At 38.9% G+C, this 15784-nt stretch overlaps 1 protein-coding gene across 2 annotated transcripts in view; it reads left to right on the forward strand.

Annotated features, from left to right (window-relative positions):
• PIK3C2G (phosphatidylinositol-4-phosphate 3-kinase catalytic subunit type 2 gamma) overlaps positions 1-15784 on the forward strand; it is a 307338-nt gene that overhangs the window by 267776 nt on the left and 23778 nt on the right. For both annotated transcript variants that reach the window (XM_068948368.1, XM_068948374.1), the window contains 2 exons: positions 6349-6424; positions 13807-13901. In XM_068948368.1, coding sequence (XP_068804469.1) covers positions 6349-6424; positions 13807-13901 — 171 coding nt within the window. The remainder of the gene's footprint in view (positions 1-6348; positions 6425-13806; positions 13902-15784) is intronic.

The following is a 15784-nucleotide window of genomic DNA, read 5'->3' on the forward strand; positions in this document are numbered from 1 at the left end:
CATCGCATCATGATTTTTACTTCAATATGCCTCTCCTGCTGGGAGATGTGAGAAATTTAGAAAATACTGACGTATTCTGACCCACTTTGAACAAGGAGACCAGTCAGTGGGTAATTTCCTTTGTATTCACAGCAGAAGGTCTCTTTTTTACTTTTCCTTTTAGTGTCCTTTTTTCCTTCTTCTTTTTAAAAGTGTCATGTTGTCTGCTTGGTTTTACTGTGAGCAGAAAGCCAAGATAGGAGGCTTTCTTGATAAAAATAAATACAATCATTCTTTTCTTTCTTCATGCCTTGGACAATTTTCCAGTCAAATTTATCCTTTTCCTGAAACTAATAGGAAGCTTGGTCTAAACCTTTTAGTGAGATATCTGTTCCTGAGCATTACCAAAATGTCATTCCAATGAAATAGTAAAATTATGTAGTAATAAATAATTAATTCAGAAATTTTTGAAGAAACCTTGTAAGAGCAGATGCCTGTGGAACAGGGTTCCCTGGTCTTTCTTGACATAATCATTTCTCTCTGCTGAATTGTATTTTAGCTGGGTGGTACCCTGAGGTATGGTCTGAGATTGTACAAAAAAAGGATGAGTGTTTATTTCATTATTAACTACCCTTGCTACCACTGCAAACACATTGCTCTGATTGAGTAGACACAATGGACCACCTTTTACAGCTCTGAAAAGTTTAGTCCAGCCCCCACAAGACCAACTGGAAAATTGGTTCTACCAATTAAGTAATGAAAAATCCTAGAAATAAAAAAAGAATTAGATTACATACAGAATCCTTCCTGAGTCATGCCTTAAGTGTGTGCTTTTCAGTCCAGACTAAGTTCTGATTATGAAAATTATGTTATGATTAAGAGTAGGTCAGAATGTCACTGACATTCTGCTAAATGGTTTGAATGAAGGAGAAGAGGTGGAAAATAGCTGCCTTCTCATTTGTACTGTAGCTTGAATAAGAATTAAATGTTTCTTTAAACCCTTCTTTAAAGAACAGAAACTTCAAACCATCCTTCTCCATCACTGAGTTTTAGTATCAGACCCAGTAAACAGAGAAACATTAGGTGATGGAGGTATTTGCTGTGGGGCTAGTTTAAAACTAAACATGTGCTTATGCCCACTCCAATGCAAAGCAGTTTTTAAGCCCGTGGTTTACTTTAACCACGAGCCTTGTTTGTTGACTTCCTTTTAGACATGCGTTGAAGAGCTGCCTAGTAGAGGAGCACTTTTTTTAAATCCAGGTTAACACTCAGTTATAAATAACTACAGTCAGGCAATACCTTTGAACAAAAAGCTATATTCTTTACATCAGTCACTAAAATGCAAAGTTCATAAATAATGCCAACTGAATTTTCTTTTGTGATGTATTGCAGCCAGTAAGTTTCTGCCTCCGAGCAGGAATTAAATTAGGTATTTAGCAAATACTGATGCACCTTCATTTTCAGATTGAATCACTTAGGACAGGATCAAGAAAGAGGTTTCAACATCACTTTTAGCTTTGTTCTACTCCCATCAAATCATTGGCAATCTATGTGAGAAGAATAAGAATATTTAGTTTCACACCAGTTGCACCATTGCTGACTGGTTGATTGGTTGGCTGCATGTGTAGGATTGTCTGGGTCTTCTAGGACAGGATAAACCTGACAACGTATTTGACAGTGTTTAGACTCCTGGAGTTTTGCTTCATTAAATGACAGAATAACCGAGCGGTGCCACAACACATAGGTGAAGCATCAAGAGACAATAAATTGAAGGTTGGAAATATGGAGGAAGACAAAATTACACATTATCACACTATAAATCAAATCTATGACAAAGGGCAGCTGCTGCCAGCTGCTTTTACATTTTTTTTCTATTTCACTCTTCAACTGAGTGATGGGCTGAATAGATATTGCAGTCCAAACCCCAGAACATATCATGTAAATTAGGGCTGCCCTAGTGGATTGTCATTTTAATGCTGTATTATAGGGTTGCACACTCCCTGGGGACAAGGTAAGCAAGGTAAGGCTCCATTAATTGAGTGAGCTCTTAGCCCTGGTGTCAAGCAGCAGCTTTTTAGCTATTGACAGAGTTGAATTTGTTCTTGCTTATCTTGAAAGGACAAGTTGCACCTGGCTTGGGCATTACAAATAAAAAATTAGAAATACACAACTGAATATAAGGCAATGTTTCATGTAGCAAACCTGTGCATTTGATACGATCAGCCAGGCTGTAACTCTCTGAGGATAACTTCCCCATCTCTCATCACTTAAATGAAGTGGCATTTAATGTGTGGATGCTGTTATTGATAGCATAGCTCAAAGACAGTAGATGTACATACTGATCTTGCAAAAATACACAGCCTTAAATAAACATGCATTATTTGTCCCACATCTTGCAGATAGATTGGTTTGGGTGTGAGTGTGGTGGGCTTGGATTTTAGGGGTGGGTGGGGACATGGCAAAAGTCATAAAAAGCACAAGGGCACAGTAGGCTAACCAGTAGAAAGAAATGAGGTTTATTGGCTTTTGCCTCTATACAAATGTTCTTTGTAAGTATCCAAATTATCATTCTAAAAACTTTGAGGTCAAAGGTAAACCTAGTGCAAGCAGATAAGCAAACATTGACAGTGTATCAGATATGGGTATATGCCATAAACAGCTTTATAGTCACTTATAGGCAAAGTCTCTTACACCGTGGCTGGGTAAAAAAGCTTTAAAGTGGATGTAAATGGAATGATTGTAAATAGCATGCACTCATTTTCAAACATACAGTGAAAACCAGGCCCACAGCCTTGCTCTAGAGTGACTAATGTTTTACGCTACAAAAGTAATCAAGTTTGATATCGGGCTTCCCATATTTCATTTGTATTTTATTCACTGAAGCTACTCTGGATTTACAGAGATCAGAAAATAGCTGCAGCAGTCCTCATATGGAGTTACTTAACACTGTGAACATGAAGTGCGTCTGAGGTGCGGGGGTCCCTTAAACTCTCATGTACTCCTGCAGGCAGATGTCAAGCAGAGCCAAAATGGGGAGGGTTCAAAGTCTTCTCTTTTCCCCTGTCCTTTCCTGAAGATAGAATATCTGCAGCAAGGTCAGCTTTTTCTGGTTTATTTCTTTGCTGCTGCTTCTCCATCCTGTTAAAGTATAACTGGTGCATGGGTGTTCTCTGACTCCAAATGTACTCTTAACGCAGTTGAAAAGCTAGCTGAAGGGACAGGAGAGGCTCTTCTTCAGAACAAAATTGAATCTGGCCAGAAATCTGTCTGTGTTTCCCTAACAGCAGAGTGCTTTTCTAGTTAGGCTGTAATGTAATGGAAAGCGCTAGACATATTCTGCTGTGCTACAGCAGTGCAGGCCTGTGTACCAGCTCCCCTGAGGCCAGTGAAATTGCATAATTCAGTTGTATCCTAGTGTAAATGAAGATGAAATGTGTCCCTTTTGAGCTTAATGGCTGAATAAAGACCATGATTTCTAAGCAGCACAACACTGATGTGCCCCTACATACCTGGGTGCTCCCCAACAGCTTAGTGTTTTTGGCTGATCTGGAAAAATATCAAAAATTACATTTTGAAGATTGTTTTCTTATTAGGTAAGAGTAGTTAGACATGTGATAGGAGGGTTTCCTAAATATCCCAATACAGATAGTGTCTTAGGGAATTTAATTTCCATTTGCTGAGTTGAAGGTAATAATTCCGGGAGAGAAAAGGTAGGTGGATGTTTGTGGCCATCTTTGGTGCCTGTCCATCTGCCAAGATTGTCACAGGGTCTCTAAGATTCCCACCTGTGGGCGCATGTCTTTGCAGTAGCAAGTGCTTATTTAGAAGCAGAGTCTGTCCACCAAAATAATTTGCCAAACACTTTTGATCATGTGTACATTTAAGGCTCTGATATGTCTGCTTCTATTTAGCAATATGAATAGATGCATGCTTAACTCTAAACGTATGCTTCAGCCCTGTTGACCGGAGTCCCATTGATTGAAGTCCCATTGACTTCAACAGGATTTAGGAATCAGCTGAAAGTTTGGTTTGCGGTTTGGTGGTCTGCTGACTAAGGATGACCTCAAGAATGTATTTACTTTGCTGAAGGAAACCTAACTGGTGCTGTCCTGCAGTAGGCAGACTTACTCAGCTCAGGGTGCAATTGCTGACTTGTGAGTAGCAGGGTACAAAGTGCCTATTGCCACAAACATGTAGCAGATCACCTCTGTGCCTTTTGAAGCACTTTGCCCTGGATAAGTTGCAAAATCTGTCCCTGTAACCTGACCTGTTGAATTATTTTTTTTCTTTTCCATTTGCCATCATTAGCCTTGCTGCTTCCCCACGTGCTTCAATATCTGGCTGAGTACAGTAGATGCACAGACAGGGAATGCTTTGAAATGAGCCTTGTGGCACCAGCAGTGTATATGCCCATCATGTTCATGCCTGAATGTAAGATTTTGCACCAGTTCCACTTGTGTTTTTAAACTGTCATTTTTTCAGAATGCTATTTCCTTTAGAAATGAGAATTTGGAACTATCACCTGAAATAATCCCCCCACCGCCCATTTACTAACCTTTCTGTTCACTATTACATGTATCATTGCTTATTGCTGAAGGGGTGAGCAGAGAGGAAGCAGAACACCAAGCTGCTCAGTACAGAATTTTTTATTTCTCTTTCAAGTCAGTTAGTGTATCCTTCCTTCCACCTCCTGCCTACTTCTCTCAAGATGTTTGAACTAGAAAGGCTACTTAAGTTTCTCTGCTTATTTTCATGCTGTCAGGTAAAGGCCGCGCTGCCAAAAATATACTCTTTCAACCCCTGAGATTTCCTACACTTGGGACTTGTGCTGAAAGAGCAAATGCGGACCACGGAGAATAACCCTGTTAGTTAAAGCTGCCACAGCCTGAAGCAGGTGTATGGGCTTTCCCTATAAACTAGCCTCATGAGACGAGAGAATAATCGATAATGCTCAGAATGGGCAGCTATTTACACTGCTAATAGCTTAATGATTTGTGATTCAGTTCAAGGAAAATAAGCTTTTCGGTTGATTTTTTTCTGTTCTTTTTTTAAAATAAAATATCAGTGTGGGATGAAAAATTCCAAACAGTAGAATGAATAATAAAAGGCAACTGCTAAAATAAATCCAAATTGCTGAATCTTATCTCCGTACTGAACATACTCACCTTGTTCCTCTGTCTAACCCAGATGTTAACTGCTCACTAGCTGCATTTGTCACTAACCCCTTCCATTTCGAGTTTTTTTTTTTTGTCTTGCACAAATCGTGCCACATCTTGTCAAACTGAAACAAGACAAATGCTACATGAAGTACATCCTGTTGATAACAGACATATTATTTTCTGTAGCCTGGAAAAAAAACAATGGTGACATTTTAATGCTAGAATCTGAAAAGTCTCTTCTTTAGCCCATTTGTTACAGTGTCAGTCCAAGTAACATCAGTATGAATGTAGCAATTCTAACTGTGTTAAAAATGGGCATTCTGAAATATAACTTTATGAAAAAGCTAATGAAATGCAATAACTGTTCACCTTTGATTCAGAATCATAAGGGTTCATTTCAGAATTCATATTTTTATTGCCTTGCACAATACTCAAATCTGGGGGTCAGGTTTATTGTTTTAATTCCCTAAAGCTGGGTGCAACTACCTGTTATATATGTTCACTAGAACAGTACAGGTCACTGCATAAAAATAAAAATTATAGTGCAGTGCATAAGGTGGATGACTCCTTTAGCAGGATGGGAAATAAAATCATCCGTTTCATTCCCCATTGCTCTCCGGTAGGAGTTAACTCTGTAAGGACCTGTTCAGTGTTGATTAAGCCCCGTGCAAGGTATGTGCGATGTCTAAGCCTAAGGGAGGCTACAGATTAGGTCAGATGTCAGGAGCTGGTCTTGTGCCAAGGGTGAAATTCATGCTGACTACACAGTAAAGGTGTTCTCCTGCGTTTATTTCACTGTAAAAGCAGTTGCTGCTGCTAATATGTGTGTTGAAACACCACAGATCAAGTAAGAATGCAAATATATAGCCCTCTTGGCACACTGCTATTTGAAAGTATGTTGATAGAAAGGAGCCAGGTAGGCAGCAGCAAAGCCTCCCTGAGCCAGTGATAAGGGGCAGCACTGTCCTCCCAGTCCTTCTGCCTCGGCAGAAGTCATTTCCTTCAGAAGTGGTTAGGTCCTTGGTTTTATCCCAAAGCAGCATAACAGCAGTAAGGACTTCCTGCCCGTGATCAGAGGGGAAAGGCTTCCCATTATTGCTAATTCTAATATATACGTTAGAAGCCTACTAGCAATCTGCTCTAAATGAATTAATTTAAGGAAGAAAGCACAACATATGATGTTCCCTGAAGTATTTTTGTTTTCTTTCAGAATGAGCTTGTACTCAGCTTCTTCCTGAATTGGTCCAAAAATACATTCACAGAAGAATCATCATCTGTGATCTTAGGTATGTGGATTACTAATCTTATTTGTTTTCTAAGCAGGAGTTCTTTAAAAATATTAAATATAATAATGCAAAGGTGAGTCTAAAGTGTTCAGTGTGGCTTTTTTTGTGGATATATAGATAGCCAACAAATAATTCCTAACTCCTCAAGGTCTGTGAAAATGTTTTAGTAATGTGACCTGCAGGTTTATTTCACTTTGGCATATTCTCCTCACCCTTGCTTCATTTCTTTTTGAATAAACATACCTACATGCAAAGTAAATGTTTATTTGCACAAACTGTGGCAGCTTTCTTGTTTTACAAAACAAAATCTTCAGGGAAGAATCTAGAGGAAAGGATTTGAGTCATGATAAAGCACAATGTATATTTGGACAAGTAAAGAAAATTAGGGATGACTTCTAAAGAAATCATTTTCACAATGAATGGAGCAGGTAAATAACAGAACATTATGTTAATAGCTAGGCATACATTATTAATAGTAGTTGTAATTCACTTCTCACTAAATCAGATTCTGCATTGTTTCCGTTACCTATGTAGATACTTAACCCATTTCCCTCTTCTGTCCAGCGCCTAATTTAATCTCATCTCTGGCATTACAGCATTAAGCAACAAAGCATAAGCCATATGATGTAAACCATGAATGTTTTATTGTCCTCCACTGCACTGAAGATCATCTTCAGCAGTCAATTTTTAGGCAAAAAAAAAATCTCATAAAGAAGTCTGCAGCTGCGCTCTGCACTGAAACAATTCAGCTGCTTGTTATGTGTTGCAAGTGATAAGAAGTTTCAAAGATCACCAGTTATCCACGTTTCAGAACGGAGTGCAAGTGTCTCAGCATATTTTGTTGGGATGTCCGTTATGTTAATATCTCCTCTCTGCAAACAGGGGCTTTACTGTCTGTTTTGCTGGGACCCTTTTATTTAATCCATCAAAACAAAGTAAATCCTTCTCTGACTTCCCAGCCTTTGGAAGATTCCGCCTGTGTGGAGCTTATTTGACTAGGGTATGCCATTATCATATTACATTTGTTAAGGCAATTGGAAATTGCTAGTGGGTGTGCTAACCTATACAAAGGAATATTGCAAAGATAGCCTAGTTGTTAGGAAGGTACAAAGCTAAATTTTGTCACCAAACAATCCAAACTACAGTTCAAATGCAACCTGTAGTCTGCATCCATAGGCTACCTGTCTCTATAGATTCTTTAACCAACGATGTGGGCATGTGAGAGTGAGCTGAGGCATAAAGAAATTTAAGCCCTAGATCCTGATAGGGATTCTGACATTTCAGTAGGATTTAGGTGCCTAATAATTACAGAGAATTGGGGTGTAAATATATCATGCAAAAGCATGAATTGAGTCTGTAATAAAGTCGAGAATTAAGTTACAGTCTCATAACTCCTGGAGTGCTGTTCCTAGCCAATATAAATGGAAGGGTAAGCCCTGCATTTTGCGGTCAGTGGCGTCACAATGGGAGAAGAAAATACAAAAATAAAGGTAAGAATGTATTTACTGAGTGTTTAATGAAAGCTATGTGACAGATAACCCCACCTGCTTGTTCACTGTGAAGTTACTGGTCCTGTTAAGTGAAGGTCACAGACTGGTCAGGGGAGATTAATGTGTCTCTGGCCTCCAGCAGTATGGTTACAGAAAGGGTTTTTTTCCTGTTCGGAAATGCTGCCTTTTGAAGTTTGGACACTTTATTTCTAGACTCAGCACAAAACCTGTGCGTGACAGAAAAAAAAAGTCTCCCTCTGACCTAGAAAATTCATTATTATTATTTATTAACGGAATACCTGTGGCATAGAAGGGTCCAATTAGTTTAGACTGTGTAAAATAGAGAACAAGAATGATGCCTGAGCTGCTTTTGGTATCACTCCGCTTCTGGGCAGTGAGGTGGGGAGCGTTCATGGTCCGCAGTGAACCACAGTGAACTGTGGAAATATGTGAGCTCAGCTGTAAATGACCTAGCTTAGGTATGAGAAGAAGATCACCCATGCACGTGCTAATTATCCTCTTGAATTTTATTTTTTTATAAAAGTTAGTCTATGCATAGCTCCTTGTTGTTGGAGTTAAGACTCCTGTATCCCATATCCTCTTCTGCTCGTATGTGAGCCAGCTCACATATCTGTACATTGCGGGAAAAGTACAGTGCATTGGCTCTGCAGGGTCTTATTTGCTAAGAGTGCCCTGAAATGCTCTTGATTTGAATGTAAGCTCTTTAGAAATGCCATAGTCAGGGACTAGGGCAGGAAATAAGTTCATTGAGTAGGCAGGGGAGAGGCAATTACTTTGAAGCAAATACATTCTTCACCCGCAGATTTCATTGCTTTATGAGCTTATAAGGCCCTTCATTTTTATCTGTTTTAAAGAATAACTCAGGTTTAATATGGCTTTAATATGGCCTATACCTTTCCATGAATGTAGTGATTTCTCCCTCAGCCTTTACACAATCAAATCATCTGTCTCTTTGGTAGGATCAATATAAAATAAAGCCAATGCCCAGTACAAGCAGGTTATGAATTTTGATCAAGACAGCATCTTTCTCTTACACTGTTTTAATTTATAAATGTTGTAGGTAATTACACTTACTAAAGTAAAATAAAAATTAAAATTTATGAATTTGTACTGTGCTCCTAGCAATGAAGAGATTAAAAATCAGTGCTAAATTTACTTTGACATGAATACTGATTCATTATTCCCAGTGGGGTGAATTCTGAATTATACTGGATATTGCCAGCATTTCATTATACCAAGCTCACTACAAGGGAGGTAGAGCAGGATACATTGGGAATAATTTCACAGACAGCATTTCATAAAAGCCCTTAAAAACAAACAAGAACAAAAATCCATCAAAATCATTTTGATATCAATCTATGTAGTTTATTTTTCTGCTCTTCCCTGAAAGTATTAATTTCTGCTCTTCCCCTGAAAGACTGTTCTGTCAAAATTATGAAATCATGAAGTCTTTGCTGTTTGTTGTAACAGTGCGCAACACAAGTCAAGTTCTGGCATGTTTGACTACTGCTAAGTTCATTTCAATGGGCTTCTGTCCATTTAGTGAAGTAGAGGAGCTCAGTCTGTGTCTTTCTAAAGCAAAACTCAAGCTTCCTGAAAAGAAAAATGCACAGTACGCCTCTCCATGCAGAATACCGATCTTCTTGAATAGTGCCTAGGGAGAGTAGGCTATTTTTCGCATGTTACATAGTGTTTCTGTCTACTGCAGATGCTCATTCTCAATGTAAAGCTTTGGACATGAGTTGCATTTCTACTTCAAATGCATTTAATGTTTCACTGCCATCAGTACGACATGTTGGCTTACAGAACTAAAGCAACGAGAGGGTGTGATGAGTTAATGTATCTACGGCTGCATATCCGAAGTTGAATACATTGGAGGCTTATAATTCCTTTCCAAGCTGTAGCTAAAGCAAGCAGCCAATGGACTTACACTGTTCCTGGGAAACAAAATGGGTTCCAGTACCCTTTTGCTGCCAGGTGTCAAAACAGGCCATCAGCAAGAAGAAAGTTGTGAGAGCAATCTAAGGGTGTAGAAGATAGAGTAATACTTACTGCCCTTATGGTAGTGCTGTGATGCTTAAATAGCATTTGCACGTTGCTCTGCAGTCCACATGTGAAATGCAGTGTATCATTAAAATATAGTTTCCCTGCAGAAGATTTGTTCAATTTTCTGTGCAGCAGCTATCACAGTTTATATTTCTCATGCATTGTGCAAAGCGTGATACAGAGCCTGTTTTAAAATGTTGCTAATGAAAACATTGAACAAAATGCAGAATGGCTGGTAGTTCTCCCCCCTGCTGAAAAAGACCAGCTAGATAAAGAAAGGAACCACATGTTTAACGACTCTGGAGATTGTACCACCTTAGATAGAAATTAATTTGAATGCTAATTTCCTTAATTTTGTCATCCAAAAAGAAAGAAATAGTTCCACAGTTGTCCAGTGCGTGTGTTCCTTGATGAAAGAGGTTGTAAACTGTCACGACGTTTGAGTGCGTCTGCAGTATGTATTGGCAGCTTACTTTCATCTACACTCTGGAGTTGAGGGATACACAAATACAAGTCATAGTGAAAAATGCTGTGAATGCCATTTCAGCTATGGGCAGTCAAACGGCAGGGCTCTCATTTGATATTTGACAGCTTTTCCATTGACACCAGTGAGTGAAGAATCAATCCCTGGCAGGGAAATCTCTTCAGCTGAAGTCAATGAGGCTTTAACCTGTGTCTATAACAGACTGGCATTTGGCCCTTGCATGTAATGGAGGGCAAGTAGAGCATGACAGTTCCTAAAAATGCGGGGCCTGAACTCAAGTCCATCTGCCCAAGCTGGATAGACTAGAAGTAATAATCGTGTGTGTACTTTATAATCATTTGAAGTTCAAATCAACTAGACTTCAGAGGGACTGTGATTTAGCACTAAATGTGGGAAAACCTAAAATACAATCTAACAGCTGAGTATAGATGACAATAACTGTCTTTTACTATGAAACATAGGTGATAGAAGTTTTTGCCATGTGTATCAGACTCCTTGCATTTGGCTCCTTTTTCCTTTTCCTTCATTTTTTGTTTCTATTTTGTTGGTTAGTGCTCAACTTATTACATAGCAAAAGAAAATGTTTTAGTAATAGCCATGCTCTTAATGTCTTTTTCAGACTTCATTTTGAATACTCAATTAGAAATGCATTTTCCCCTCCTATGCTTTCCATTATTTTCGACTTGGTTAAAAGCTTATTTGCATTTGTTTCTTGAAAATGAAAGTACTAAGTCCCACAGAAAAATTCCTCCACTGGATATAAACATTCACACTATAAAACTTAAATAAAGCAGAAAAAACAGTGGTAGTACTGGCAGAAAAAAAAAAGGCATAATGTTCAACTGAATACAAATGATATAATTTAGTCTCTGAGATCTGCTGGTTTTTCTAAACTGCTTGGGATGACCCACTGCAATTCACAATATTAGCAAAGCCCCTCAAGAGAATTGTGCCCTTATGTTCCAGCATGACTCCCTTGTATTATACTGTGTTTTATGCTCTAGGTACGTTTCCTATTGCAACTTAAAGGAAAAGTCCCACATATTTGTAAAAAATGGTAAAATTATCGCTTTGGATGGGAACAGAAACAATTTTATTTGCCTTTTTTACCCTGGAAAAAAAATTAACGTTTTGTGGGTCATGGAGTTTTCATTTCCTGTCATCCCCTATCCCCCTCTCTGTCCCTATTTGCATACAAGCAGGGAAACAAGGTATTGTCTAGCTAAGTGATTTGTCAAAGTTCATAAAAGGTAATGACAAATTAAGAACTGCACCTAGGTGTTCCAGGTCCCAGCTTAGTGATTTCATCATAAGATTTCAATTCTTCAGGAGTCTGTTTCAGGCCCTTCTCTAATTAGTATGTGATTAAAAATGAATTTTTGTGGTCTCTAAAGGGAAGAAATTTGAGATGGATTCATATTCTGAAATTCCAGTTCAAACATCAAATGCTCAGAAGTGTTTGTATGCAGACTGCTTGGAAAATTTATATTACGGCAATTGTATATACACACTTGGGTTATTTTTCATTCATCTGATTACCTTTCCTTAGGATAAATGGCAATTGCACCAGCTCTCTGGGTGTCCTTAATACATTACACCACTGTAATTCCATCTACTTAGCAGTTACTTTAGCCTCCATTCACTCTAGAGTTTATGCTCTCAGTTTCTTCAGAAAAATATAGCCAACATGGCTTATTTTTTATAACCTCCCCTCTGCTGCCTCCTCTGCTGAATAACAGAGGGAGAGCTGAGGAGAGGGAGTTTGATATCTTGTTCTTATAACCCTGGCTCTTAACAGCTCTGATGCACATGCGGAAAAGAGACAGAGAGAGCAAAAATGAGTGCAGAAACATCTGCTAAGACTGAAAGGAAGATGTGAAAATCCTGTCTGTGCTGGTGATGCTATTTAGGATAAACAGTCCTGATACTTCCAGAAAAACCTCCTGATGCTAGCGCAAAATCCTAGTGTGCGATGGTAGTTCTTTAATTCTCATCTTGCTTCTTTATTCCTTCCTCTTTTGAAAAGATGATATTTCTATTTAAAGAATTAACTACTAGTATATTGTTTTGTCTCGTGTCGTTGTCTCATCCCACGGTGGGTTTAAGGCCGGCATGTCAGGGTGGCAGATTCTGAGACACTTGCAGGGGAGGAGCACTTTTCTCTTCGAGGTCTTAAGGTCAGCTACCCTTTTCATAGTGAGGAAAGTAAAGCAGAACTCAGCTCACACGAGCTCACTATTTTGTCATAAGGTTAGCAGGATTAGATTCTCGTTTTCTGCAATATAGTAAATATATATTACTGGATGTTATATGGCTGCAGTCTGAATAAACGAAGCCCTTTTTGCATAAGTAACACTGGCCTAGTTTAGCCAAGTAGTGCCTGTTTTGTCTTCGACGATCACGTTGTGGGGAGAACTGTGGGCCCCAGACCAAGTGGTGCAAAATGGCTCATATCCACCCTGCTCAGGGTTAGTATGGCAAAATAAGAAGGTCAGGTGGATATGGAGAGGAGGTTATTGTGCTGCCCGTTATCTGGTTTATCCTAGTAACCACTATCTATATATTTTCTCCACTGTCTCTGTGAGGCAGGTAAGCCACCTACCTCACCTTAAGGACACAGCTTTTTGGCAATAAAGACAGCTGGCTCAATGCCTCCAGAAAAAGAAGGAAAAAGATATGCTTAGTCATTTCTTCCATATTATGAGCTTGGTCCTTCTTGCTTGGAAACTGAAGAATGTTTTGTCACTGACTTCAGTGGGAGCAAAGTCAGACTCTGTAAATGTATTTTAGTAGAAAATGTGTGAAAGCATTGGCTGCATGAAAACAAGCCTGGAACAGAGACAAATACAGAGTGAGAAAGGGAGAATTTGTGTCAGTCGGATATAGATATTGTTACTGTAAATCTACAATTGTTTGGAACCTGTCTGCAAACCTGTATGTAATTTTTTTCTTTCAGTTTAGAACTGTAAAAAAGAATCCAACATTTTTAGTTAGACAGAAGAATTGCAACAACAGTGGTTAGTGCCATCAATGGTTGCAAAAACCCCACCAATTATTTATAACTTAAGCATAAATTTCCCACTGAAATGCTGATTGATGTCAATTATAAAACCTAAAACCTCACTATCAATGAATAAGCAAGCAAGAAAATGAGCACTGCATGTCAAACTACTTCTTTAACGTTTGTATCCTACTCCTTATCAATGTTCTCTAATTTCGTCCCTGATTTAAGCAGGTAATAGTCTGTTTATATATTAGTTCATGTGTATAGCAGTATTTTAGACATGTGTTTCCACTGCTCTGTTCACTAAAAAAAAATCAACCTATTTGGCATGTTTTAGGTCCTCAATCAACTGATCATAAGCCTGGCGTACAATTACTCATATCCTATGAGGGCACCCAACTGACAATAATGTTGAAACATATGAGGAACATTGTAAGTATTTTTATCATAATCTGTTAAGCGTAAGCCTTTACGTTTGCAGAGTACTGTGAGAACATAAATCCTCGAACACTCTTTCTGGGATAAGTAATTTTAACTCAAAATTATGGTGATGCTTTCCTGTCATCATTAACACTATCTTTCTTCCTTTGCTCTTGCTCAGCATGGTTGTAGGTGTGGGAGAGGTGAACTGTGTTGGCTTAATGGCTGGCAATGATCTTTTCCAGGCCATACACAAAACTAGCTTTGATGACTGTTTTGACCCTTTCAGCTGGCATATTTTGTTAGCATCAGACATAAGGTGTCATGGCACCAGCATGACTTTTTGTGGGATGTCAGTGTGGGGTTATGGCAGTTGACTGATTATCCATACGCTTCCCTCAAGTCAGATGTAACTGGTGTATCAACAGGGAAGAACTTGGCAGACGGAGCTGTGGTGTATTTTAAGAAGCTATGTCATTTGGTATGATGATGCTCAGCTTTGTAACACACTGTCTTTCGTGAGGCTAAGTGGTAAATGCTGGAACCAGACTATGAGAGGAGGAAGCTGGCAGAGCTCCCGCAACACAAGGCAGGTGAAATGAGCTGGTGAAAATATCTTGAGAGACGTAGCTGGTGCCGTGTGCGTCCCCTCAGCAGAGGCAGCGTGTCCGCTATTTCATAGTGAGTTCAGCTGCCTAGATTTGCTCTTGAATTCCCGGTTGCTCAAGTCTCAAGTAATGGCTGCGGCTTAGAGACCTTCGCCATCTTTGTATAACTAGGAGATTAAACCACTTCTTAGCCGATGCAGGTTCTTATTGCGTACGAGTCACATGAGGCTTCCATAGCTCCAACTGTTGTCTGTTGGCTACTTTGGCTTCTGCTTTGCAATTCAAGCATTTTCATTTTGGTCTGTAACATCCAATAACATTTGAGTCCTGAGAGACTTGTCTTTTGTTTCCTCTGCCCCAGCTTGATAGGTGAGATCAGCCTCTCCCGACAGGTCCAGTTTAGAGGAACTTCTAGCTGGCACAACATTTTTCAGTGTTACACAGACAGAGCCTATAATATTTTACTTTCAGGATGCAGTATAAGGCCCTCTTTTTTTTTTTTTTTTTTTTTTTGTGCTTTCTTAAACCAGAATGACTTCGATAAACTTCTGGTAAAGTTCTGGCTGGTGGAAGGAGTGTATTTAAATGGTACAAACAAATTGTCGTTTTTGTAGCCTTACTGTGAGTTCAGGCAGACGATGTGCAGATGTGTGGGAACAGAACAACAACTATTGAAAGCGGTTTTTCTCCTTGTTTCTATCATTTTAGGCATAAAGGCTGTGTTCTTTAACTTGGAAAGTTCCAACCATTTTAATTAAATAAAAACAAATTACAGCATAGATAGCTCTGCAGAGCAAAATTTAAATCTGGAGCTCAGTTCAGTTTATTATGGAAAGGGACAATGCAACTTTAAGTTATTATCTAGCGTTTGGAAGTTGATGCCTTGCAGTCAAATCCAATACAGTCAAATTGTAGTGAGATTATAGAAAAGAGCTACAGATCCAATTCAGTAAGACTAACAATGATTCATGACTTCAAAGTAAGGTCACTATTTAAGCAGCCAAACTTTGGCAATCATGTTTGTAAATCCTGGGCTTGTGTATCCTTCCTTTTTTCTGTCCGTCTATCCATCATCCTCTGGTCTAAATTATAAAATAGCTCTGCTCTGTGATAGTGGACTACCTTCAGACTAGTAACCTAGAAAAGAAAGGTTCCCTCTCACATTAGTAATCTTTTCAGCTTTCCAGTCCCATAGATCAATATCTCTATCGTGCTCTCTTTTCTTTTCCTTTCTTTTTTACTTTTTTTTTTTTTGATCAGAACAGGGATTTAAAAGTATGCCAAGAT

This window comes from Struthio camelus, chromosome 1 (assembly GCF_040807025.1).
Source record: "Struthio camelus isolate bStrCam1 chromosome 1, bStrCam1.hap1, whole genome shotgun sequence".
NCBI classification, from domain to species: Eukaryota; Metazoa; Chordata; class Aves; order Struthioniformes; family Struthionidae; genus Struthio; species Struthio camelus.